The sequence below is a fragment of the Lemur catta genome, chromosome 6, assembly GCF_020740605.2.
Source record: "Lemur catta isolate mLemCat1 chromosome 6, mLemCat1.pri, whole genome shotgun sequence".
NCBI classification, from domain to species: domain Eukaryota; kingdom Metazoa; phylum Chordata; class Mammalia; order Primates; family Lemuridae; genus Lemur; species Lemur catta.
This window is the reverse complement of record NC_059133.1, coordinates 95,300,128-95,327,936: the sequence shown is the minus strand read 5'-3', so window position 1 is coordinate 95,327,936 and position 27,809 is coordinate 95,300,128. Positions and strand designations below refer to the sequence as shown.

General features: G+C 38.5%; 1 protein-coding gene across 1 annotated transcript; it reads left to right on the top strand.

The window, feature by feature from the left end:
* Positions 1 to 790: 790 nt before the first annotated feature.
* On the top strand, positions 791 to 21,061 carry TIGAR (TP53 induced glycolysis regulatory phosphatase). The gene is made up of 6 exons (XM_045554562.1): positions 791 to 874; positions 8,441 to 8,478; positions 13,679 to 13,800; positions 16,968 to 17,045; positions 18,366 to 18,476; positions 19,325 to 21,061. The coding sequence occupies exons 1-6, from the start codon at positions 843 to 845 to the stop codon at positions 19,754 to 19,756; spliced, it is 813 nt and encodes a 270-aa protein (XP_045410518.1). The 5' UTR covers positions 791 to 842; the 3' UTR covers positions 19,757 to 21,061.
* Positions 21,062 to 27,809: the final 6,748 nt, after the last annotated feature.

Here is a 27,809-nt window from a genome sequence, read left to right as displayed (position 1 = left end):
ACTCCAGAATAAAACTGGGACCAGTGGAAATTTATGGCTGGGGGCAGGATGGAAGGGGTGAGGGAGAAGATGGAAAATCACTAAAAGGAGCTTGGTGAGATATTGAGGGTGAGGGGGAAGGGGAACTTGAGTAGGTATCAGGGGTGTTGGAAGAGGAGCTTGACTGTATCAGGAGTGAGGGGACCCTTGATAAACTGGCTTAGCAGGATTCTTTGGTAAAATCGGGCTCAGGGTGAAGCCTAGTTTAGAAGAAGGCTCAAAAGAGCCTGACTAAAGTCTCGTCAAGGAAGGAGTCTTTGTCAAAGCGCAGTTGGGACTAAAACTGGGTAGGTTAAAGTGTATAGACATTGCTGTCCCTGTTTCCCCAACGTGAGGGATTAATTGCTAAGCCCCACAGAACGCAGTTTGACGCTGTACACCTGTGAGGTTTCATCCACTGGCCAGCTATAAGACTACCGTCTGCATTCCAGCCTCAAATCGGATCAACCACAAATCAGAGCGTTAGCTTTCTTATCTACCCTGAGTCTGCAGGCTACCAGCTCGCCCGGGCAAGAATCCCAGCACTGACTCCGGGGGCGGGGCCCGCACGCACCTGCTGTGCGCCAATCACAGGCCCGCGCGCAGAGGCGCATGCGCCATATCTCTGGGCGGGACCTCATCTCTCCCCAGTCTCCTCCGACCTGTCGGCCTCCCACCGCCCTGATTGGCCTTCGGGAGATGACGCACCTGGCCGCCTCGGCCTATGGCGGCGGAGCCGGCCGGCGGGTTGGCGGAAGTGGTGTGGGGGAGGTGGTCCCGGGTGCAGGCGCGGCGAGGCCGGACGCGGGCGCAGGCGCTGGAAGATGACTCGCTTCGCCCTGACCGTTGTCCGGCAGTGAGTACTGCTGTCGCAGGGTGCCTTTCTCTCTCTTTCCTTTGTGCTTCGGAGTGGAGGGAACACTGATCTGTCGTGCCCTCTCGTCCCCGCTTGCTCGACCCTCGGAGGATTGGCTTGGAAAGGGCTCTTTTCGGGGCGCTTTGGTTTGGGCTGCCTCATGTCGACCCCTGCTCTTGCCCCAACAGCCCCTGGTGAGGACGGGGGTGCTTAGATACCGTCACTCTCGTGTTTTCAGATGAGGAAAGTGAGTTCCAGAGGAGGAAATGATCAAGGTTCTCAGTCACTTGGTGGCAGAGCAAAAACTGAAGAAAGACAACCGTGTCTCCAGAGTGCTCTGGGCACCGTTTTTGCTCCCCAGCAGATTCTAAAGAGTTTGCAGAATTTTTTGCTCGTCCTTGGCTAGTTCTGATGCTGGCTGCCTTGAGCTCTCCCCTTTCTCCGTCTCTGCTGTTCCCCCTCGTTTCCCCAGGCAGCCCCACAGGCATATGTTTCAGATTTATTTCTTCCCCCAAGAGGTCACAATTCTGGGAGAGAAAAAAACGGCCTCCGCCCTCGGCTCAGCAGAACGCATCACGCCGAATGTTTTTATTATCATAACATTACATGGAGCTGAATGCTGATAGGTCTTTATGCCTCTTATCTTTCTCCTCAGCACGTTATTTGCCAAGTGTTAATGGGAGGTGAAATTCAGAGTGGTTAAGAGTACAGATTTTTTTAAGCCCGATACACCTGGGTTGGAATCTGGGCTCCAGTTAAGGAGCCAGGTAGTCCAGGGCTCAGTTAACCGACTTAATCTTTTTGACCTCAGTTTCCTGATACACAAAACGAAGATAATGATAGTACCTATCTCATCGCGTTATTGTGAGAATTAAAAGGGGGAAAGGTAAATTGCATGGCACAACAGAGGGGAAGAAATATATCTGAAGATTAAATAATTTGTATTTCGGTAAAGACAGCTCTAATAAAAATGCAGTTGATTCTCAAATATGTATGCATAGTTTGTCAGACCAGCACTTTGAGTAGGTACTGTGTGCCAGTGGACTGGATCATACAGATAAATGAGACACCCTTTCTGCCTTCATGGAGTTCACAAAGAACACTAATTGATTTAACCTTGTCAAGGTGACTTTAACTGCTATCTTTTCTGTCCTCTCCTTCCTCTGTAGGAATATAATTTTGGAAATCATCTGAAATTGTCCTTTTAGGAGTCACAAGATGGTCATGACTAAATTAGAAATCTAGTTTCGTCCTATCTTTTTTCTCCCCCAACCCTGCTCGACTTTATAGAATGCTTTGGGAGAATTCTGGACTGACTTAAGGTTATACAGAAAATTGGTAGCAGAACAGGAACTAGAGTCCAGAGAGTTCTTTCTTCCAGGCTTAGAGCACTTCCTGGATGCCTGCCCCAGCCAGCACCGTGTCACACGTTTTACTGAAACTCGGGAGTTGTGGGGAATCTGGGTTAAGGCACCCCTTGAAAAGTCAAGCAATTCCTATTTAGATTCTTAATAGACAACAGTAACAAATATGAATATTTCATTCTCTTCCTGCTGCTTAACAAGGCTTGACTTGGAGGCCCTCATAGGAATAATTTAAAAAAGAAGTCTTAATAAGCGATTATGTGCCAGGCACTGTTGTGAGGTGAGGACTAATATCCTCAATTTGCAGATGAGGCAATGAGAAAGGCCATGTAACTTGCTGAAAGTCACAGGGCAAGTTGAAGAGGTAGGATCTGAACCAAAGCAACTTAACCACTCACTGTCTTTTGCCTTCTATTTTATTGTGTTAAAACCTAGTATTTGTATTAATAGATTATTGAATATCACCAAACATTTTTGAGGCTACTGGTTTTTTTTTCTTTTGTGACAGAATCTCTCTCTATTGCCCAAGTTAGAGTGCAGTGACCAGATCACACCTCACAGCAACCTCAACTCCTGGGCTCAAGGGATCCTCCTCTCAGCCTCCCGAGTAGCTGGGACTACAGACATGTGCCTCCACACCCAGCTAATTTTTCTATTCTTGTAGAGACAAGTCTCCCTGTGTTGCCCAAGCTGGTCTCCTGGTCCCAAACTCCTGGGCTCAAGCGATCCTCCCACCTTGTCCTCCCAAAGTGCTGGGATTACAGACATGAGCCACCACACCCTGCTCAAGGCGTCTTTTTATTCTCCTAATATAATTGTGAGGAGTGATAAGAATGGTTTGCTTTGTACTGTTTCATATGTAGGAAAATGGAGTGAAAGTGTCTAAATGACCAGTAGGGCCATGGTTTGCTGCTTTCCTGTCTGAGCTGTCCCCTTCTAGCCTTCAGAGCTCTCAAAGCTAAAAGCTGGAAGCTGGTGTTTCTTTCAGGGAAGGAAATGATTTCAGATTTGATTGATAATCACCATAGTTAACTATAATGACTTTTCGAAGAGTTGGATAATTTTACCTCTTCAGATAATGCAAGAAAGCTTTAAAGGAATTTAAGTTCAACAAAATCCTTTGAGTCTTGTGCTATTACTGTGTGTTTATCTTTCTTCATCATACTTTGAAGTGAAAGTGCCAGTGTGTATTATTTTTGGAACAGAATGCCAAGATTCCAAAATTCAAGTGTATCGTCGTCATCATTAAACTGTAATTCTCGTAATCTCATGGCATAGCATCATGGAAAACTCCAGCATAGGTAGCTTGCCATTACCATCAACTACAAAACACCATCAAAGGCCCTGGTTCCTTGAAAGATTATTTGAAGGTGTTTGCAATCAGTCACCTGTGAAATCATCCATTCACTTCCATTTTAACTAGCTCTTAAAACTTTACATTTTTTTTTGTAAACTAAATTTATTTTACTTTTAATGATTTAAAGATGATGAATTAGTATAGTTATTGATAGCAAAACTGATTTGTTTTTCTTACTGTACCTCTGTGGGTAGTTACTGGCTTTTTGTAAGATGGTAGTCATTGTTCTGGACATTAATAAAGCAAGCAAAATAATATTGGATTATCTGTAATTTAATACTTTCTTAAAGATATATGTAATTATTAAGTTACTATGATATTTGTTTTCTGGATATGGGGTTGATCAATTGGAGAGAGCCTTTGCAACTAGGACTAATCTATATTTAAACAAAGATATGTCATGAGTTGGGTATCTTACAAGTTTTTTTTCTCCCAAACCATCTAGTAAAAGTCTTGGCATTGCTAGCCCTTGAAATCTTCTGTATTTGCAAATGAATTAATTGGTGTTAAGCAATAAGAATTAAGCTGTAGTCATGATTAATATCAGGTGAAGCTTTACATTTTCATGTACACTAAAGAATATCTACTTTGAAAACTTGCCCCAAATGTATACTGGTTTCCCACGATTTGTCTCCCTTATGTGGCAAGCTGTGTATTGTCTGTTGAATTTGAATTCCTTGAAAGGATGTAATAGGGAAATTAAGCTTTCTATGTGATTTCTAAAGAAATGCCCCAGAATATAAATCCAAACTAACAAAATAAAATGTATCTGTTAAGTGAAGAGCAATATGGTAACCAACAAAATGAACGATGCATATTTGTAGGGCCTATAAATGGCTGGTCATAAGACAACTTCTTGGCATAAGCATTTGGATTCCTGCAGAGTCGGGCTTTCTGTTTTGGAAATGGATCACATCTCAGATTTTGAAAATGAGTGGTGTTATTCTTGACTCTTTCAAAATATATCCTTCTGACCTTTCAGTTTCCTCCACCTTCTCTGCTGCTATCACAAGTCAAACTTGGTTAAGGGAAATATATTAATAGTAAAACTGTTTTAGCCATCTACTTTCCTTTCCCACTCCCAAAACAAATTAAACACTTTCAAGGATTTATATAAACCTCTCCCATAAAGCTGATAAAAGCTATTAAAGTTTTTGGAAAAAAATTCTATTTTTGGATTCCTACTCTATAATATTTATAAAGTGATTTGAAGGCAAAAATACCGGGTAGAACTAAAAGTGAATGCCAGTGGTTGTTAATAATACTATCATATCTGCAGCAGTCTGTATTGACTTACAGTTAAATGGAATCCTTCATTATATCACAGCTATTTTTCTACTTTTGCTGAAAATCATTAGGTGGTGGGGCATTGCCTTTACAAAACTATCAAATTACTGAGATTCCATTTTTGATAAAATGACATTTTGACAGTCTAATCTTTTATTTTAATCTGAATCTTCCATCAAATCAGCTATTGGGGTTAAATTAAAATCCTGAACTAATCTTTTCAGCACATATACTAAAAGCAATCATCTCTGTTGAATTTGTGTGATTTGTAAAGACCTGAACTCTTTGCTGGCTCATACATGATTTTTTGGATAGCAAAATTATTAAATTTCTCCTCACTGCTCTCATTTTTTTTTTTTTTTTTTTAAGAAACTGGTCCAGTTTTTTTAAGAAACTGGTCCAGTTTTTAAGAAACTGCTCTGTCATCCAGGCTAGAGTGCAGTGACACAATCATAGCTCGGTACAGCCTCTCACTCCTGGGCTCAAGCCATCCTTCTGCCTCAGCCTCCAGAGGAGCTAGGACTACAGGCATGTGCCACCATGCCCAGCTAATTTTTCTATTTTTTGTGGAAATGAGGTCTCACTGTGTTGCTCAAGCTGGTGTGGAACTCCTGGCCTCAAGCAATCCTGCCTTGGCCTCCCAAAGTGCTGGGCTTGTAGGTGTGAGCCATCATGCCCAGCTGATTTTAAATTTATAAAGTGAGCATACTTCTTTGGCTTTTGCTGGAAATTGAATTGGATATGTTAAAAGGAAAACTTTATAGAAATTAAACTTAGCAGAGTTTGAGGAAAGAAATGATCCATGAATTGGGCAGCACTGAAAGCTTCACCCAGCAAGATGGGCAGGCGCTATTTAAAGACAGAAAAAGGAAGTGACGTACAGAAATAGCCTGATTGGTTACAGCTCTGTGTTTGCATTATTTGGACATCTCTGAGCAGTTTTCAGCCTGTAATTGGCTGAAAGCTGGGCTGCTATGATTGACTGAGACTTGGTTTCTTATTACACGAATATACTATCAAATTAGGTTGTGGTTTGTTTGTATATTAAGTTAGGTTACAGCTTGCTGTGTATGGAGGCAGCTTTAGACCAAATTTAATTTAAGAACTACAAAGGCACTGTCTAAAGAGGATGTTACTTTATATTTAAACAGCAGTTTTTTTTATTCTTGGTCTCAGAAAGATTATGAGGCTGAGACAAGAAGTGAATCTAATACATGGTAACTGGTTTCAAGATTAGAAATGAGAGATTCCCAGTTATTGCCCTGTAGGCTGCTGCTTTATCCATCTGAATGGTAGAGGTTAATGTTCTCTTTCATGTCCATTTTATAAGATTATGAATGAATTTTGGAGTGTAAAAATCTTTTATTAATATTAACAACAATGATAATAATGGCAAATCAGTGGTATTGGTTTTTACCAAGGCTTAAATACTTCTGTAATTTCTATTACACATTTATTTTTTTTAAGATAATGTATCCACGTATGAGAAATCAAAATAATTCTCCCTAGTCTCCCTGTTCCTCTTACCCTACCCCACAGGTGACTATGTTTGTTTTATGCCTGTCAGTCCACTGTTCCTTCGTGCAGATCCAAATGTTTATTATTTCCCTCCTTTATACAAAGGTAGCATTCTTTATATTATTCTACACCTTGCTTTTTCTACTTAATCATATATCTTAGTGATCTTTCCTTGTGTTGACATACCGACTCCTTTAAAGGGCACATTTATATAGTATTCCATTAGGGAGCTATACCACTGTTTATCTGTTAATGTAACTGTTAACAAGTGGTTATTTTGGCCATGATTAAGGAAATGAGTTCTCTATTAATGGACATTTGGGTTATTTACAATCTGTTGCTATTAGATATAATACTGTAGCAAATATTCTTTTAAATATAAGTAGACGTAGGTATTCCCAGTAACAGGGTTATTGGCTAAAAGGGTAAACCCATTTGTCCTTTTGATAGTTATTTCCAGATGGCCTTCTGTAGGCAAAGTACATTCACCAAAGTTTTATTATTTAATATTTCCCAGGATTTTCTCCAGGCACTGACCATGTTAAGGTGATATCTGGCTGTGCCTTTAAGGAACTGGAGCCAGGACAGACACACAAGTAAAAAGTCAACTAGCATATGGACTATAACTTTTGTTGGTAGTGCCAGGTTAAATGGGAGCCCAGAGTTGGGGTATTTATCATAAATGCAATGGGTAGATGGGGAATGGTACAGGGAGGGAAGACTACCTAAAAGAGCCAGACTTGTATTAGTTCTTAAAGAATAAGAATATATTAGCCAAGCCCAGTGATCTGTTTTGATAGGTACACCAGGTGATTCTCATGCACACTCCAGTTCGAAAACCATCGCTCGAGGCAGAGGTTGACAAATAATTGTTTTTATAAACAAGAGGCAAGGTCCTAGGCAGAGACTCAAGTTTGTGAAGTTTGTGAGTCTGACTTTAAGGTCTGATGGAGTTTCTTTCTGGATCTGAGCCAGTCAGTCCCATGTGAGATTTTAATTATTGTTTTAAACTAATGTTTCACTTAGAAACAAAGGAGCCATTGTAACCAAGGAAATGCAAATTGAAATCAAAGTGAGATGAATTGTTCAGATACCCAATTGGCACAAATGGAAAACTCTTACATGACTTGAGTGTTGGTGAGGGTGGTGCACCTGAGAGGTGGCACAAGTTGGTGTAACCACTTCGGCATTACCTGACAAAGCTGAATATTTACATACTCGTGGCCCAGCAATTCTAGTGCTAGGCATGGTTTGGCAAACATTTAATTAGAGCTCAAAAAAATTGAGCTCTAAATTCAACTCAATTCTCCTTGATTCTCCTTTGGCGGTTGCTTTTTGTAGGTCTACCCTGTTGTCCAGTCCTGCCCAGGGACCTTCCCCCTCCAGCCTCAGTTGCCCCAAGTGTTTTGTGACAAAGTTTCCAGTCCTTTCACCCTTCTGGTTGCTTCAGATTGTTTTGGTCTGTTTTGGTTTTTTAATTTTTGAAAGTGTAGTATCCAAACCTTGGTTCAGTTGGTCTGCAGCACAGCTTTCACTACTACAAAACATAACAGCTTAAGAAGATCTGGGAACTAGGAGAAGGAAGGGGCGTTCCGAAGGTTTGTGCACCTCCCTCCTACTTCTTCACATTCCCTTCCACTTGCTCAGTTAGTCCAGCAAGAACGCACTGGCTTCCACGTTTTGGTTCTGCTGCCTATGAAAGTAGTTTTGATCAATGTATTTATTTTAACAAGATTATTTGACTAAAATAGTATATGTATTTATATTTTTTAGTAGGATTTTCTACCTGCAATTCACTTAAGAGTGATTCCTGATCTATGCATCTTAATTTGAGGCAGTTTGAAATCCTTAGCTCATCATTAGAGTAGACAATTGCAAATATTAGTTTAGAATAAATTGTATTTTACAGGTTAGATTATGAAGTATGTTATGAAATTCATATATCTTTACGAATATCATTACCCTTCATTGCTGATGTGTTTTCACCTCTCAAAATAACATAATTTGGTAATTAAGTTTTTCTCCCTCTTTCTATTTTAGTGGAGAAACAAGATTTAACAAGGAGAAAATAATTCAAGGTTGGTATAATCCGATTGTTATTTTAGCTCTCTCCCCTAGTGTGATGTATGAGTTAATCGGATTTGCCAGGGTGGAGAGGGCTCTGCTGTGGATTGGGACTGCAGAATTAAACCATCATAACCACAGAATATGATCAGAGCAGTTGGTAACCAAGAGGAACAAATCTCGTAAGTGAACTGGATGTAACAAACAGTCTCCAAGTTATCCTTTATGTGTGGCTTCAAAGTGCCCAGTCAGCTGATTAAAGAATTATATTGGCTCTAGATGTCTTAAAATATAACTGTCTGGATTTAAAGTGATTTCATATTTGGATACATAGAGTTTACTGGCTGGTATTAATGGTATTTTTCTGCTAAGATAGTTCTTTTAATTTTAGTACTAAAAAAGAAGAGGTTTAAAAAGAGAACATTTATTTTCACACAAGATTATTTATTCTGAAGAGATTCTTCCTTTGTTCTGTTAACTTGAACTCAGCTTTCCATTGCCCTGGGATCCAGCTAGTCTGGCTTTTTAAGAATATCTCGGGTGAACTTTTGGCTAGATACCCTCTTTCAGTGCTGTGATTGTAAAAGCATCTAGTTTTGCTTTTTTTGGTTAAGAACTTCTGGGATTTACAGAAACTGATTTTCACACCCAGTGTGCTTGACTTGCTTTTCTGGAGATGAGCTGGTCTGATGCTTAAGTGTACTTTTTTTTTTTTTTTTCTTTTTTTTTTCTGAGACACAGTCTCGCTTTGTTGCCCGGGCTAGAGTGAGTGCCGTGGCGTCAGCCTAGCTCACAGCAACCTCAGACTCCTGGGCTTAAGCGATCCTACTGCCTTGGCCTCCTGAGTAGCTGGGACTACAGGCATGCGCCACCATGCCCGGCTAATTTTTTTTCTATATATATTTTAGTTGGCCAGATAATTTCTTTCTTTTTTAGTAGAGACGGGGTCTCGCTTTTGCTGGTCTCGAACTCCTGACCTCAAGCGATCCACCCGCCTCGGCCTCCCAGAGTGCTGGGATTACAGGCGTGAGCCACCGCGCCCGGCCTTAAGTGAACTTTTTATTTTAGATGTGTGCCCCACCCACATCACCCTTGGTACTGAAGCCCCTTACCACCTGTCCTTTGGTATTTATTGCTCTTGTGTCTTATTTCATGAGAAGCTGACAATGGAGCGTAAATAAATGTTTTTGTGTTTACACTTGTTTTTAGGTTTGTTTTATGTGCTTTTCCTGACCTTGTAGTTCTTGATGTTGTTTTGTTTTTTAAGCTTTCAAGGTTTATATATTTCTAAGTACCATTTTTACAGCATAGTCACAGTTTTCGTGTGTGGTAATTTCATAAGCATTCAACACCAAGTATTTTAAATTTCCATTGTGATTGACTTCCAATTTAATTGCTTTGTGCTCTGACAATATGGTTTATTTGATAATACTTTGAAATTTGTTAACGTGGTCAGTTTTTATAATTTTTCCATTATGTGCGTAAGAAAAATTTACTTTCTCTAATTGTTGGGATTGGAGTTATATATCAAATAACCTTATTGATTTTGTTTATCAAATCTACACTTTGCTAATTTTTAAAATTTACTAATTTTCTTGCATGATCAAGCAAATATCAATTTTTGAGTGAGATATCTTGAATTTCTTACTGTGGTACCCAGTTTATCCTTTAGTACTTGAAATTCTATCAATTTTATTTATACAGTCTGCTTTTATATGCATTGAGTCTATTTTATAGGCATATGCAAATTCAAAATTGTTACATCCTCTAAGTGAATTGTATCTTTATTTATATTGATCCCACAATCCTATTAAGACTTTTGTCATAAAGTCATGCTTTTCTCATAGTGAGATAGCTACTCCAGCTGTTTTGGGATTGGAATTTTCCTGGCATATATTTTTCCATCCCATTCCTTTCAGCCTTTCTGTGTACTCATGTTTTAAGTGTTATCTCATAAGTAGTATTTAGCTGAATTTTGGTTCTTCTTTTTTAAAAAAATTCGATCTTTTAATTGGCAATAGTAGTCTGTTTACTTTTGTTCTGGTTCCTGATATGTTTGGATTCTTTTTGTTGCTTTTTTCCCCCCTTTTTTCTAGTCTTCCTTTTTCTTCTTACTTTCTTTTACTTCTTAAGTGTTTTTCTTTTTTTCCTTATTCAGCCTTCTCTTACCTTCCTTACTGGCTTTGAAATGATACACCATTTTTATTCTTTTAATGGTTACCTTTAAATTTTTACCGTTTATACTTGTCACAGTCAGTTTGGGCTGCTGTAACATGTTACCTATAGATGGAGTGTTTTAAACAACACATATATTTCTTATGGTCTTGGAGGCTGGGAGTCCAAGATCAGGGTGCTGGCAGATCTGGGGTTTGGTGAGGGCCTGCTTTCTGCTTTGCAGACTATTGTCTGCTGGTTATATCCTGACATGACAGTTAATGTCAGAGAGAAAGGTCACTTTTTTTTTTTTGAGACGCACTTGCTCTGTTGCCCCTCAAGAGGGTCATGGTGTCAGCCTAGCTCACAGCAACCTCAAACTCCTGGGCTGAAGCGATCCTCCTGCCTCAGCCTCCCAAGTAGCTGGGACTATAGATGTGCACCACCACACCCGGCTAATTTTTCTATTTTTAGTAGAGACAGGTCTTGATCTTGCTCAGGCGGGTCTTGAACTCCTGACCTCAAGCAATCCTCCTGCCTCGGCCTCCCAGAGTGTTAGGATTACAGGCATGAGCGTGCCTGGCCTGGCCTGGCCTGGCCGTGACAATGGGCACTTGAAAGGACATGAATTCCATTCCCAAAGGCTCTATGCTGTGATCTAATCACCCCCAAAGGCCCCACCTCCAAATACCAGCACATTGTCGGGTAGGATTTTAACACATGAATTTTGGGGAGACACAAACATTCATTCTAACAATACCTAATGAAATATAATATTAATATCCCCTCTCCTGAAAACTTTGAAGAACTAAGATCTGTCTAGTATCTTAGTCCTGTCCTTTTTTTAACCAGCTTACATAGGCGTTATTGTCTTCATTTGTTAGACAATGTTTGTTTAGATTTGCATATATATGCCAGTTTCTCTGCTCATCATTTTTTTTTTTTTTTTGCATCTCAGACCTTCATTTCTCAAGTACATTCTTTGAAAGATCCCCTAGTATACATAGCTTGGCCAGTGGTAAAGATGGTTTTGATTAGTACACAGTTGTAGACTGATGGTTCTCTCAGCACTTGGAAGATGATTCTCTGTTGTTTGGTTTCTGTTCCTGTTAAGAAGTCTCTGTCAGCCACATGGTTTCCGTGGTAGGTAATCTGTCTTTTTCTGTAACTGCTTTTAAAATATTCACTTTGATTTCGGTATTCTTCAGTTTCCCTTAATATATCTAGGAGGGATTTTTTTTTTTAAATTATCCTGCTTGATGTACATTGTATTTCCTTTATCTGTAGACTTTTGTCTTTCCTCATTTCTAGAAAATTCTCTCTTCATTATCTCGTCATATTTCTCTCTTCCATTTCCTCTATTCTTTCTGGAGTTCCAGTTGGGTGTATGATATGGACTGAATATTTGTGTCTTCCCCAAATACATAGGTTAGAATCCTGACCCCTGGTGTGATGGTGTTAGGAAGTAAGGTCTTTGGAAGGTGATGTGGTCATGAGGGTGCAGGCCTTATGAATGGACTTACATTAATAAAAAGGATCCCAGAGAATACTCTTGCCTTTTTTCTGTCATGTGAGTTTACAAGGCGAAGTTGACAGTCTGCAGCCTAGCAGAGGGTCCTCACCAGCACCCACCCGTGCTATAACCTGATTCCAGACTTCTAGCCTTCAGAGCTGTGAGACATGTCTGTTGCTGAGAAGCCACCCAAGCTGTAGTGCTTTGTTCTGGCAGCCTGATTTAAGACAGTGCATGCTGGGAATTCACATTTTTTCTTTATATCTCTAATCTATCTGAGCGATGTCCCATCTCCTCATATCTGTGCTGCATTCTGGATAATGTCTTCAGCCCTGTCTTTAGTTCGTTAAACCTCCCCTCACCCAGGTCTCCCTCTATCCATTGAGGGTTTCCCCTCAGCAATTCTGTTTTTCATTACTAAAACATCTATTTGGTTCTTGTAGAAAACTGTCTTCTTGTTTTTGATGCTTCCTGTTAATTTCTTACTTTCGTGATTCTATCTTTATGTTTTATTTATAGTTATTTTATAATCCGTTTGCTGGTTTCAATGTCTGAACTCTTAATGGTTCTAAATCTATTATTTGTTATTTCTGCTGACTTTCATTCATGATGGATTATTTTCTTGTGTGTTGAATCTTTGGCTAAAGTATTATTTGCTCTAAATCAGTAGAAAATTTGTTAGCTTTTGTTGAGAATGATTTGCTCTGACTAGGATTTGCATTTGATTTGACCACTGGCCTGAGACTCCATTAGCCTTCTTACAGGATCCCTTGCTTCCAAGAGCATGAGTTCAGTCCTTCCACCTTGCTGTCCCATGCAGCAGGCCTCCTCCCCACCCCATAGCTTGTGCTGATACCACAGCAACCCTACTTCTCTTGTGTCAGTATTCACGTTCCAGCTCAGGGTGTTTTGGCTGCTTTGCCCCTTGGAGGTCTCCCTTACATCCTGTAAGCCCAGCGGTGCAACACACACACACACACACACACACACACACACACACACACACACAATTTGATTCTTTTGTAGTATATAGAAGGCCCCTTCACGGTGCTGAATCAGCCTTCCTCCTAGAAATGAAGATTCAAGAGCATTTTTTAAAATGAAGAAAGAGAACGAGAAGGAGAGAGGAAAGAAGAGTAATACCATTATAATACTGAACATTTGGACAATGCGGATAAGGCAGGAGAACCTTCTAGGTGATGACGCTACCACCCTGACATACCACCGGAAGATCAGAGCCAGCTTTTGTAAAATACAACTGGTGAAGAGTTGGGCAAACATGAAAAGGGAAAGGCTAAGACATGTATTCTCATCATCACCTAGTTCCCACTAGGCAAGCATTCTTTTGGAAAACATTTGAATACCTGCACCTTTATAGAGTTATATTGATAGCTTAGTATTACTTGCTATTGGCTCTCTGAAAAGTACTCAAGAAGATCTGTCATTAAAACATAGATAAATGTAACTTATATTCTCTTAAATGTGATTTACTTTGCATCCCTTATATATATTTTTGAATATTATTGTTGCTCTTTTTAATACCACAGGACAAGGAATAGATGAACCTCTTTCAGAAACTGGATTTAAACAAGCAGCTGCTGCTGGTATATTTCTGAGTAATGTAAGATTTACTCATGCTTTCTCCAGTGACCTCATGAGGACAAAACAGGTAAGTTTAGAGTCAAGGCTCATGGGTCAAAAGTCTTAACAATTGTGTACTCTTGAAAAATCTACCAGCTTCTGTAGGGAATTAAATCACAAACAGACATCACCCCTAACCCCCATCACTCTCAAACAGAACTTTCTTTTTTTTCCGTTTCTTTTTACTTTGTCCTTGTTTTTTTCCTATAATTTCTAAATTAGAGTAGCTTAGAAGAAAAGGTCTAACGAGAATACAGATAAGGTATCATGAGAGAAAGCCAGCAGAAACAATGGACAGTAGAAGTTAACCCACAAAGACATCAGATGTTCAGAATTATCAGATACAGTAAAAACAAACAAACAAAAACACTCTATGTTACTGTTACTATAAAGAAATAGAAGACATGTTAGAAATATCTTTAGGGAACAGATCACTATAAAAATGACCCCACAGACTCAGAAAAGAACCAAATCAATTTCTAAAAACTCAATGGATGGAGACTTTTTTGACCAACCAAGAGGGAATAATAGGGCTGGCATTTTGCAACCCCCCCCCCTGCCCCCCACCATAAACAAACTTAAAATTTGTGAGAGCCCTGGACAGAGACAGAGCTCTAGCAGTATGTATAAGGATCCCCTTAAATCTTTGGTGGATTATTAATCTGTACATGTATAGGGTGAAACTGCACGAGGCCAGGCCAAACTCAAATTCAATGTAGAGAACAATTACTGGGGCACTATAAACAAAACATTTCCTAAAGCTTACATAGGGTAGGGAATCGTTTGATTTCCCGCCAGCCAAAGTAGAGAGATTTTGTTGAATACATATAGCATATAGTAGAGATTCCAGAAAGATCACACCTTAATAGTAAGGCTGAACTAACCATAGGGGAAAATAATGAGGAGAGAAATAGAAGATACAAAAAAAAAAAATTTTTTTTTTTTAAAGAACCAAATTGATCGAGAGATGAAAAATAAAATATTCTGTAATGAAATTGTACAAGATAGGATTAACAGCTGATTAGACATTGTAGAAGAAGAGGTCAGTGAATGTGAAGACATAGCAACAGAACATTCTAAAATTAGCTATGGAAAGAAAAAAGGCTAAAATGGGACAAACAGAGTCTCAGTGAAGTATGGGACAATATCAAGCAATCTAATATACATGTAGTTGAAATCCCAAAAAGAAAATGGAGAAGTGGAGATGGGGGTGAGTGTGAAGATTTAAAAACTGTTTTTGAAGAAGTAATAACTGAGAATTTTCCAAATCTATACCCAGTGAAAATACTTTTAAAAAATTATCTGAAATAAAGAATTTTTTTTAAGTAAAAGTTGAGGGACCAGAAATAGAACCACAACATGGTCACTTGTTATTTTCTTTTTGTTTTTTTTTTGTTTTTTTTTTTTTGTCAAATTAAATTTTGACAGAGGTGCCAAGGTAATTCAGTGGAGAAAGGGTAGTCTTTTCAATAAGTGGTGATGAAACATGGGATAGCCATGTGGGAAAACAAGAACTTTCAGCCTTACCTCATACCACATACGTAAACTAACTCAAAATTGATTATGAAACAAATCTAAAAGCTAAATTTCTTTGAAGAAGCACTGGAGAAAAACCTTGTGACCTTGAGTTGGCCAAAGATTTCTTAGGGCAAAACATGAACCATAAAAGAAAACTTTGATAAATTGGATTTTATCCAAATTAAAATTTCCTGTTCTTTGAAGGATTAAGAAATTGAAAAGGCAAGCCACAGATTGGGAGAAAATTATAAATAAGTGTATTATATTATAATATATATAATATATGTCATCTATGAGCATGTGTATATATTTGACAGTGTGTGTGTGTGTGTGTGTAAATTTTTTAATCTGTAATTAGACAAACACCCCACTTGAAAGTGGGCAAAAGATTTGAATTTGACCGGATACTTGACAAAAGAAACTGTATGGAAGGCGAGTAAACAGGTGAAAAGATGCTCAAGCAGCACTGATCATCACAGAAATGCAAATTAAAGCCACAGTGAAATACTTTTGCACACACATTTGAATGGCTAAAGTTAACTGCATAAAAGGATGTGGAGCATCTAGAAGTCATACATTGCTAATGAGCATGTAAAATGAACCAACTGCTTTGGGAAATAGTTTGACAGTTTGCCATACACTTCCTTATCATTCAGCAGTTTCAGTTCTAGAACTTCATTCAGGAGAAGTAAGGATATATGTCCACACAAAGACTTGTACACAATTGTTTAATAGCAGCTTTATTTGTAATAGCCAGAACAACCCATGTATCCATCAGTAGGTGAATGGATAAATGAGCCATGGCATATTCGTACGATGGAATATAACTCAGCAATGAAGACTGAATTACTGATACATACATCAACATGGATGAGTCTCAGAAACATGCTAAGCAGAAGAAGCCAGACACGAAAGAGTACATACTGCATGATTCCTTTTATATGGAACTCTAGAAAAGACAAGGCTGTAGTTAGTTATGTAAAGCAGATTGGTGGTTGCTTGGGACCAGAAGTGGGAGGGATTTACAGGAGTTATCTGATTACTGGGGTTATCAGACATGGACTTTAAAAATAACCATTTAATACATAGGTGGAAGACAACATCAAGAATTTTAGCAGAGAACTGTAAATAATAAACTGTAAATAAGAACCAAATGCAAATTCTAGACTAAAAGTATAACTGAAATTAAGGCTTAATGGATGGGCTTAATGGCAATTTAGACACATTTACATGGAGAATTAAGGAGCTAGAACAGTGGTTAGTAAACCTTTTGTGAAAGGAGCCATATAATAAATATTTTAGGTCTTATGGTATGTATGGTCTCTGTCACAGCTGTTCCGTTCTGCAGGTATAGTGGGCAAGCAGCCACAGGCAATACATAAATGAGTGGTGTGGCTGTATTCTAATACTTCATTGACAAAAGTAGATGAGGGTCTAGATTTGGCCTGTGGGCTGTAGTTTGCTGACCTCAGAACTAGAGGATAGGTTAGAAGAGAATATCAAAATCAGGCATGAAGAGACAAAAGGCTGAGCAGTCTAGAAGAGAGGCAATTTTTGCAAAGTAAAATTATTGCTAGTTCTTTTTTATTCAATTAGATGACGTGTATTATTTCAATGTTTCAGCCAGAATGGTGGCTATTTTTATAAGAAAAGAAACAGTTGTCTTTCGATTTTCAGACCATGCTTGGAATTCTGGAGAAAAGCAAATTTTGCAAAGATATGACAGTAATGTATGATTCAAGACTTCGGGAAAGAGTAAGTAACTTATTTACATACTGTTCTTTACTATAAATTTTCAGCAAGCCACCTCAGCTGATTACATGGCTGAAAATTAAATGCATTCCTGCTAGGAGTGCTGGGGATTTGGAATCAGCAAGCATGTTAAGAATCTACCCTGTGACACTCACTGTTACATACTCTCATATATAGCATCTTATTTAATTATTAAAATTATGAGATAAGTATCTTAAATTATAAAAGTAAGTATCCTTGTAAGAACTTAACACAGTATGGAAGACTTTAAAGTAAAAGCGAAAATTATGGATATTGTATAATTTATGTAACTCAGTTACTACTAATGGACATGTAGGTTGTGACTAGATTTCCCACTGATGTAAAAAATGTTAAAATAAATGTCTTTGCAGTTAATTCTTTTTAAATCTATTTAATACATTTCTAGAAATGGACGTCGCTGAGTATGTACATTTTTTAAGGCCTTTATCCATACTGCAAAATTGCCTTCTAGAAAAGCTGTGTCAACTTATAGTCCCTTAAATGATCTAGGAGAAAGCTTTGTTTTTTTCCCATCAACACTTGATATTATTACTGTCTCTTTGATCTTCCAATTTGATAGCTTAAAAATGGTGCCATATTAATTTTTACATTATTGATTCCTAACAAAAGATCTCCATGTTTCCTGGCCATTTATATTTCTTTTGTGATGTAGTGTCCTTTGCTTGGGTGGAGTCTTAATGACTCTAGGAAGCTAATGAGCTTTGAAGTCACAAAGATCTGGGTTTAAATTTGAACTTTGCTAATTACTGGCTGTGAGAAAGGGCCAAGATGTGATGGCTCACCCCTGTAATCCTAGCACTTTGGGAGACTGAGGTAGGAAGATCGCTTGAGGCCAGGAGTTCGAGACCAGCCTGAGCAACATAGTAAGACCCCATCTCTACAAAAAATAGAAAGATTAGCCAGACGTGGTGGTGCACGCCTGCAGTCCCAGCTACTCGGGAGGCTGAGGAGCTAGGATCGCTTGAGCCCAGGAGTTGGAGGTTGCAGTTAGCTATCATAACGCCTCTGCACTCAAGCCTGGGTGACAGAGCGAGGCTCTGTCTCAAAAACAAAAACAAAAAAGATTTCAGCTGCATTTCCTAGGTCTGTGGCCCTCTACTGAGTATATTTCCATTATCAGGTCAGAGGAGGTATGATAATGTAAGTGGAGGAAACTAAGCTTATTCCTGGATTGATTGTTCGGAATTTGATTGCTATTACAAATACATTGTAAATACGCATGCATTTAATTGTTGCATTGCAAATTCATTTGAGGCACTTTTATCTCTTGGACCGTTGCAGAGATACGGGGTTGTAGAAGGCAAGGCACTGAGTGAGCTGCGGGCCATGGCCAAAGCGGCTGGGGAAGAGTGTCCTGCGTTCACACCGCCCGGAGGAGAGACGTTAGACCAGGTGTGTAGTACTGCCCGTGTCGCAGTGGCTGAAATCGGACTCATTTTGTTAATTAGATGTTTCTGAATTTTAGCCAACCAGTGTGAAAAATTGCTTGTGTAATAAAATAATACGGCACATACCATTTCTCCTTTTTAAATTATCCTTTCTCATTTATTGTTAAGTTGGCCGTCATTACTGATAATGGACTTAAGGAAATGTGTTATCAGATTGTAATTCTAAGAAAAATCTTTGACTGTGAAGCACTGGGGTTGGCAGTGGTAGTGGTGTTCAAGGAGGGTGATAGGCAAGTCACCCAAGAAGCAAAATAATTTAACACATGAAATCTTCAAGCCTCTACTGCTTCTTCAGCTCTGTTAGTGACATCACACTGTGCTTGTATTTGTTTGGAGTGTTGTGCTTTGAATTGCGTTATTGGTGTTTTTTCCCTCTGGTCTTTATTTTCATAATTTTCTTGTAAAGAGTTTGTATTACTTTTTAATAAGGGAAAGATCTGTTGCTGTTGTGTTCCAGCTGCACTGAAGGACCAGTGTAGTTTCCTGGTTGCCGTTACTTTGTGGGTTTCAGTTTATTTGCAGATTTCCCTACCTACACTGTGCGTGCTTTGAAGTCAGGAATGGGAATTGTGTCTTACTCATCTGTTGTGCCCAGTGTGAGTCCATAGTACAGCAGTGTGGTGGGTACTTACTTACACCTGTGAAACCGGGGTTTGGATGATTAGAAACAGATGAGTATCTGCTTATGAAGTACTTATGTTGACACAGTTGAAAAAACATCCAGTCAGTTATGTTTTAAGGAAATCATTAATGTCCCTTTCTTTATTGCACCTTTTCTTTCTTTCCTTACAGGTAAAAATGCGTGGAAAAGACTTTTTTGAATTTCTTTGCCAACTAATTCTGAAAGAATCAGCTCAAAAAGAACGCTTTTCCCAAGGAGCTCCAAGCAACTGTCTGGAAACTTCTTTGGCAGAGAGATTCCCTTTAGGAAAAAACCATGGCTCTGAGTTGAATTCAGGCGGCGGTGCGCGAGGGTTAGTAGCCAGCGTCCTAGTTGTGAGTCATGGCGCTTACATGAGAAGCCTGTTCGATTATTTTCTGACTGACTTTATGTGTTCCTTACCAGCAACCGTGAGCAAATCCGAACTTGTATCAGTCACTCCCAATACAGGGATTAGTGTCTTTGTCATAAACTTTGAGGAAGGAAGAGAAGTTAAACCAACAATTCAGTGTATTTGTAGGAGCCTACAGGATCATCTAAGTGGAACAGCTGAAACTCGCTAAGTTTAAAGTTACAACAAAATCTAAGAATTTTGAGCCCCTGAAGGAAATGCCTTTGGCTTTATTTACTTCTGTTCTCGGCTAACACTGATTTGGAAACCATTAAAAGCCAATTATAAAGTTCAAGTGGACTCACAGGCACATAAAACTTTAATGGAAAACCATTTAGAATTGACTTATTTTGTCTGAGTAGAGTTAGGCGTTTTCCAGGGTAATTTTACCACCCTGCTCAGTTACAGTACAGGATTACAAATGGATGAAGGAACTCAGTATTGCAAGTGGGGGATTAATAACTTTGTTACCATGCTTTTTTTCCATGTTGATATTTTTCTTTAATTTCTGAAAAATCTAGCATATCTTATTGATAGTTGGTAAAATACTGTGTTTTTTACTGTCTCTTCCAGTGCTTGGAAGGAACACTTTATAATTCACACTGCATATTTATGATGACTACGTTATTAAGAAAATCCTTCAAAGGAAAGAGTGTTACCATCATAAGTTTATGAAAAGTAAAATGACACTAAAATGCTTTACATATAAATCAACTGTTGGAGTTTGTCATTATGGAGGGCTTGAAGTATGGAAATGTGGAGGAATACAGTTAATGTTCGCAGAATTGTCTGGGAGAAAGAAATTAAAATATCATTTGATTAAAAAACATAAGGAATCTTTGAGCAGAAAATAAAAGAATATCCTTTTCTAAACAATTCCTTCAAAAGGGAAACCCGGAAAGCCAAAGAAAAAGTTTGACTAAGAAGAGAATGAAGAAAAATATCCACTTGCTTCTTATCTAACCTGTAGGCTAAAGAATTTCCAGTTTGAGGCAGGCTTTAAAGGAAGTAAATACTTAATAGTACACTCCATAGTAACGTAAGAATAAAAGAGGGAGTTTCCTTATGAAGAATGGTGCTCTGACCACATCTGTGGTTATTTTGTGGAAGGTACAGGTGGAGGCTGCCTTTTCTTTCCACCAGATGGCACTGGAGGAAAGGGATTTTGGTTAATTTAATTTTGTGCATAAGATTGGTCCTCCAAAAGTCCTTATCTAGATGAAGAAAGTATTTTACATGTAGTTGCTTTTAAGTCACCATGTTGATGAAGCTGTGTGAGTCTCAGCTTCTAAGAGGATTAATGCCAAGGTTGTCAGTTAAGGCTAAAATCACACATAGTCAACATTTACTTTAAGCATCATGTGAATCGTATGTAATGTTCAATATCGTACTGCTTTCGATGTGTCCAGCACAGCCAGTTTTCTACCAGCACTGGAACGGTGCCTGTGTTTGAGCACCAGAGGAAGTATACTCTAAATAAAAACTTGAAAAATAACTGAGAAGGACAAACAATAAATATCCCACTGCACATTCCTACCAAACAGAAGTAATCTTTCTTTCTTTCTTTCTTTTTTTTTAAAGAAACAAAATATTATTAATAAGATGTAAGTAGAGTTCCCTTTACCTAGTTCTCAGTGCTGTTCTCCTGCAGAGGCAATCACGGCAATGAATCTGTTCTTTACATTTTCACTTAGTATCTGTAAGGAAGTGTATGGTTTGGTGTTTTAAAGATGTACCTAAACATCATCAAGCTGTATGTGTTCTTTATTTTATTATGTCTTCGGCTATGTGTTGATATGTATAGATCTAGTTAATTATAAACCGTAGATTGAATAAATATAGCACATTTTGTTTATTTTTCTATTAGTGGGCATTTAGGTATATTCAATATTTTCTTATAGAAACAATGCTATAGAGAACAGTCTTTTGCATCACTCCTTGTGCTGTGTTAAAAGATCTACATCTCCAAGTTTCACAGGAGCCAAATGGCTCTGCAAAGTGGGTTTACTATTTTTCAGTCCCACTAGCAGTATTCAGAGTTCCTGTTTTCCACATCTTTGTCAACGCTTGATACTGTCTGACTAGTTTTTGCTAATCTGATAAGTAAAAAATGTCTCATTTTAATAAGCTTTTCTGTGATTGTTAATGAATCTGGGCATTTTTTTCATATGTATATTGACAATTCTGGTGTTTCCTCACTGGTGAATCACTGTTACATAGTCACTACCTACTGTTCCATCAAGCTGTTTATTTATTTCTTAGTGAGTTGCAGGAGTAGTTTGACTATTCTGGATACTAGTCCTCCCTCTGTTATATACATGGCAAATATCTTCCAGTTTGTTACTTGTCTTTTAGACCTGTGTATGATGCATTTTTTGTGTTTTTAATTTTTGAGACAAACCAATATATCTTGTTCTTTATGGGTTGTATTGCTTTTGGGTTATTTTTTTTTTCTGGTGTGTATCTTTAAGAAGACTTCTCTATCATGAGGTCATACAATAATCTTCCATTTTTTTTTACAGTTTTAGAGGACTTTTGAATGTCAAATCTTGAAATTATCTGGATTTTATTTTTTATAGTATAAAATAAAAGGTATATAGTATAAAATAAAAGGTGAGAATTTAATTTTCTGGAGTTTTTTTCCACGTGGGTGAAACAGTTATCACAACGTCATCGTTAAGACTCTGTCCTTTCCCAGTTGATTTGTGATTCTGCACTGTCACATCCTCACGCACTCATATTTGCTGGAGTCCGTGGACTCTGTTCTGTTTTAGTTAACTTTGTAGTCCCAGATCAGTGTCATACGTAGTTACTGTGGCTTCACAACTAACTATCCATAGGGTCAGTACTTCTTGTTCATTTTAATAGTTATCTTAGCTATTTATGCGTCTTTATTCCATATAAATTTTGGAATTCATGGTCAATTTCCAGAAAAATTCTGTTGCACCTTTTATTGGAGTCACATGTATTTATTCAATGATTAGTCATTCAATACGTATTTTTTGAGCTTGGCACACATGCCAGGCTACTATAAGAACTATTAGAACTAGTATAAGAACTGTGAATACATAGCAATGAACAAAAAATGGACTAAGTCCCCATGCTTGTGGGATTTATATTCTATCCGGGAAGACAGTATAACGGGTCAGGTTGTGGTCAGTGCTGTTGAGCAAACTAAGGCAGGGGCAGGGGAACAGACTTGCGGGAGGGATGTGGCTGTATTGGGCTAGCGGGGCAGGACAGTCAGAGCACTGTAGGGAATGAGATCTGATGTCAGGAGAGAAAAGAGGCGGAAGGGGCAGGGAGTGTCCTGAGGCGGGATCAGGCTTGACCCCTTTGAGCAAGAGGGATGGGAAAGTGACAGGAGGACAGAGCTGAGGGGAAGAAGCACACGGGCATGCATGCCCTGGCCACCTGTGCTAAGGATCTGGGCTTTGACCCAAGCGAGATGGGTTGCCTTTGGTCAGTTTGGGGCAGAAAAGTGAAATAACCAGACTTGTTTCCATAAGACCACCCTGGTTGCACTGTAGGGGGCATGGTAGGCGCACCATGCTGGAGGCAGGGACAGTGGCAGCCAGCTTCCTGGCTACTTGAAGAAAGGAGAGGTTGGCAGGGACCTGGCCAGACTAAGGAGCCTGGACGTGGAATTTCTAGGTTAGCTTAGGGAGGAATGCCATCTTTCCATCTATGAACATCATAGATCTCTCCATTTTTTCTGAGTCTTTTGTCTAATGAAGTTTTGTCATTTCCTTTGTAATGTTTTCCCTGCTTTTTGTTTTTTAAGACTTAATTTGTATAGAGAAGTTAGATTTCCAGCAAAACTGAGAGGAAGATATGAGTATTTCTCACATACCCTCTGCCCTACACAAGCACGGCCTTCCCCACTGTCAGCATTCCCCATGGAGTGGTGCATGTGTTGCAATGCATGAACCCATTATCATCGAAGGTCCACAGCTTACATGAGGATTTGCTATTGGTGGCGTGCATTCTGTGGGTTTGAACAAATGTATAATGACATGTACTCACCATTAAGGTGTCATGCAGAGTATTTCCACTGCCCTAATCCTCTGTGCTCCCCCACTCATCCCCCCTCCCCCTAGTCTTGCCTGTTTCTGTTGGGTTTAGTCCAAGGCCCAGCAGGAGGAATGGGCAGAAGTTTCCACTTCCAGGCTGCACTCCAGGCTCAGAGCTTCTAGCACAGCCTGTCCCTTGGGCTCCCTCCTGCCTGGAGTTCAAACCACTGTTTCCAATCGCCTGTTTCCTACCTTCATGTCCTTCCCACTACTCATCTACTCATCTTCATTTTCTTGTTTTTTTTAATGAATAATTGCTCATATTCAACATCTTCATTTTTGAATGCAGATTCCCCTTTATTGCTTTTTAACGTAAACTTTCTTGTGAAAAACATACTTTGCCTAACATCTTTCTTTTGACTAATTTCTGTAAGGGCCATGTCATTACTAAGCAGTGACATGCTCACATTAAGTATACTAAAAATTAGGTATACATAAAGTCAGGTATACTGAGAGTACAGTACGTTCATGTTTTCATCTCATGTTCATTCTGTGGCTCAGGCCTGTGCAGGAGATGCAATATTTGTCCATACTATTTAGGGTAGGTAAATATGTTTATTTTATATTATGTATACTTGCATGTATATATGTATTTACATTTACACATTGGGCTGGGAGCAGTGGCTCAGGCCTGTAATCCTAGCACTCTGGGAGTCTGAGGCAGTAGGATCTCTTGAGCTCCGGACTTTGAGACCAGCCTGAGCAAAGAGTGAGACCCCGTCTCTACTAAAAATAGAAAAAATTAGCCAGGAGCAGTGATGTGTGCCAGTAGTCCCAGCTACTAGGGAGGCTGAGGCAGGAGGATCACTTGAGCCCAGGAGTTTGAGGTTGCAGCGAGCTATGATGATGCCACTGCACTCTACTTGAGGTGACAGAGTGAGATTCTGTCTCAAAAAAACAAAAAATAAATACATTTACACATAATTGTATTTGTGTAGTTAAATGCTTCTGTTACGTATCTCTGCTGTATTAAGGTGAGTCGTAGCCTAATTGAAATCATCCTAGGTGAATACACTTAGACATAATTATCAGCTCCATTAAGCACAGGCAGAGGAGATGGAAGGGAAAGTATTCAGCACAGTGGTGCTGTAGGCCGAGCATCTAGAGTCAGACGCGGCACTCACCTGCCTGGACACTGAATGGGGCTCCTGTAAAATTTTCTTGAATTGTGCAAATGATGCTTTTTACCCATCTTTCTTTGGGTCCCCATCATTTTGGAAGTATAGCTTTCAAATTAAAGTATATTAAGACATTAGTTCCTTTCTCTTAAAACAGAGTGGCCAAGTAGATCATCCTAACAGGCAACTAATTACCAGTCCTTAAAAAACTTCAGATTTTCCCCCCAGTCTTCAGTCAGTTGGTTTATTATTCAGCAGTATGGACCGTGTGGGTAATTTGTTCATTGATTAATGTCTAATGAGACAAGGCGGTGACACTGAAAAGGTCTATTGTCAGAAGGCCTGGATTCAAGTTCAAGGCCTGGCTCTTAATAATTTTGTGGCTGACCAGGTCTCTCAATATCCCTGAGCTGCTCTATCCCCACATTAGAGAATAATTACAATAATGCGTGTATGTACATGTGTTTTGGTAACCTTTTATTTTTGATATATCAAACCTACAGAAAAGTTGTAAGAAAAGTGCAAGGAACTCCTGTATACCCTGTACCCACATTCACCACTTGCTTACATTTTGCCCCATTTGCCAAATTTGTCATTTGTGCTCCCTCTCCCTCCCTCTAACCACCTTTCCCCTGACTGATTCATTTGAGAATAACCCAGACACATCATACTCTTTTCCCCTGCAAAATTTCAGTGTGTATTTCCTAAGATCAAGGATGTTCTTACGTATAACACAGAATAAACATCAAAATCGGGAAATTTGACACTGATGTGATCTATTATCTAATCCACACACCATATTTAAAGTTGGAGTCATTGTGGCTGTTTTCTTTTTCTGAGTCCAGGATCCAATTCAGGACAATGTGTTGCATTTAGTTTTCAGGTCTCTTCATGCTGCTTTAATCCGAACTGTGTCTTTCTTGACCTTGTTATTAAAAAAAAAAAATAGGCCCGGTTTTGTGTTGTTGCATTATTAGATTTAAGGTGTATATTTTGTCAGAAGCACCCCAGAAAGGATGTGTGAGCGCTTGGGTCATGTCAGGAGGCACTTGGTGTTGTATCTACTAGTCTGTCCACTGTAAAATTACTATTTATCTGGTTTCTTATTAAACTTGCACTCACTCTCTCAGCCTCCATTGATTATTTTCTGATTCTATTTTTGCTTCCATGTTTATTAGTTCGCATTCTACACTAAGAGAGCTGTCCCTTCTCCCCTACTTATTTATATCAGTATGAACTCAGAGGTTCTTATTTAGTGGCTTATAATACAGTATTGTCATCATTTATTTTACACTTACATTGTCCCAAATTTATCCTTTGGGATCCCTTTCAGGCTGCCTCTTATGTTCTGTTGACATAGTCTCATCATCCGGTAAGCACTTCCTTACTTTCTGGCATAACAGGGTATTCCAGGCTCATCTCATTCTTTCCCAGCCCCAGCCCCAGAATCAGCTTTTTCTCCAAAGAGCCCTAGGATTTTGGAAATGAAATGAAAGAGCCTTGGTAGACATGGCAGTTAGAAACCAAAATCTGGGCACTAGCTATGCTCATTGCTAATTTGGCATTCCTTATTATTACTGCATAATCCAATGCATAAATATGCCACAGTTTGTTTATTCTTCCGTTGAACACATGGACTGTTTCCAGTTTAGGTCTATTATGAATAAAGCTGCTATGAATGTTTTTTGCAAGGCTTTTTGTGAGCATATGTTTTCACTTCTCTTGGGAAAGTAATCTTAAGAGTGGAATTGCTGAGTTACAGGGTGGGTGTAGGTACATTTTAGTTTTACAAGAAAGGTGGCAGACTTTTTCCCACAATGGTTATACTTTTTTATGCTCACCAACCTTGAGTTCTGGGTGTTCCACATCCTTACCAACATTTGATGATGTCAGTCTTTTTAATTTTAGCCATTCTACAGTTTTAACTTTTATTTCCTTTTAACTAATGATATAGAGCACTTTTTAATATACAGTACTTATTGGTTATTTATACAGCTTCCTTTGTAAAATGCCCATTAAAAAATTGTGTTGTCTTTTTATTGTTGAGTTGTAGGAGTTCTTTATATATTTTCATATATAAGTCCTTAGCTGTTTGTATATATATATGTGTTATGTGTGCATCTATACACACATATATATAGTTACATATAATTTTATTCCAGTCCATATATTTATCATAAAATATAATTTTATTTCATCATTTTTAATGTTTTTTTAAAATAAGAAGTTACTGATTTTCATAAGACTGATTTACCATTGTGTTTGTTTTATAGTTATTGCTTTGTCTGTCTAAGAAATCTTTGCCTACCCCCTGGTTATGGAGAAATTCTGTTTCTAGAAGATTTGTAATTTTTAACTTTTATATTTACATCTAGATCCATCTGGAATTTTTGTGTGTGGTGTGAGGTAAGTAGGTCAAGGTTCATGGTTATATTTACCTGGATATCCAATTGTTCCAGCAGCATCTGTTGAAAAGATTTTTTTCCTCTGAATTTCTTTGGCCCTATTGTCAAAAATCAATTTACCATGTAAGTGTCAGTCTATTTCTGGGCTCTTATTTTGTCCCATTTATCTGTTCGTCTATTCATATTCAAATAGCATACTGTCCTGGTCACTGTACATTTATAGCAAGTCTTGAAATCAAGTGTACAAGTTACCTATATACTTGTTCTTTTTCTAGTTTTTGGTTTGTTTGTGTTGGTCAATGTCAGGTCCTTTGTATTTCCACATACGTTTTTAAAAAATACAATATTTTTTAGAACAGATTTTAGTTTTATAGAAAAATTGAGAGGATAGTACAGAGAGTGCCCATATACCTGACCCAGCTTCTCCTATTATTGACATTGTATATTAGTGTGTTACATTTGTTATAATTGATGAACTAATAGTAATACATTATTAACCCAAGTCCATGGTTTATTCAAATTTTCTTAGTTTTTACCTAATTTCATTTTTCTATTCCAGAATCCCATCCAGGGTACCATGTTCTTACATTTAGTTGTCATGTCTGCTTAGGCTCCTCATGTATGTATAT

Excerpts from the sequence above, each read along its gene's own strand:
- TIGAR (XM_045554562.1), top strand. The coding sequence starts at position 843 with ATGACTCGCTTCGCCCTGACCGTTGTCCGGCA. Across the intron at positions 8,479-13,678 it reads CAAGGAGAAAATAATTCAAG|GACAAGGAATAGATGAACCT; the intron begins GTTGGTATAATC and ends TTAATACCACAG. Across the intron at positions 18,477-19,324 it reads GAGGAGAGACGTTAGACCAG|GTAAAAATGCGTGGAAAAGA; the intron begins GTGTGTAGTACT and ends CTTTCCTTACAG.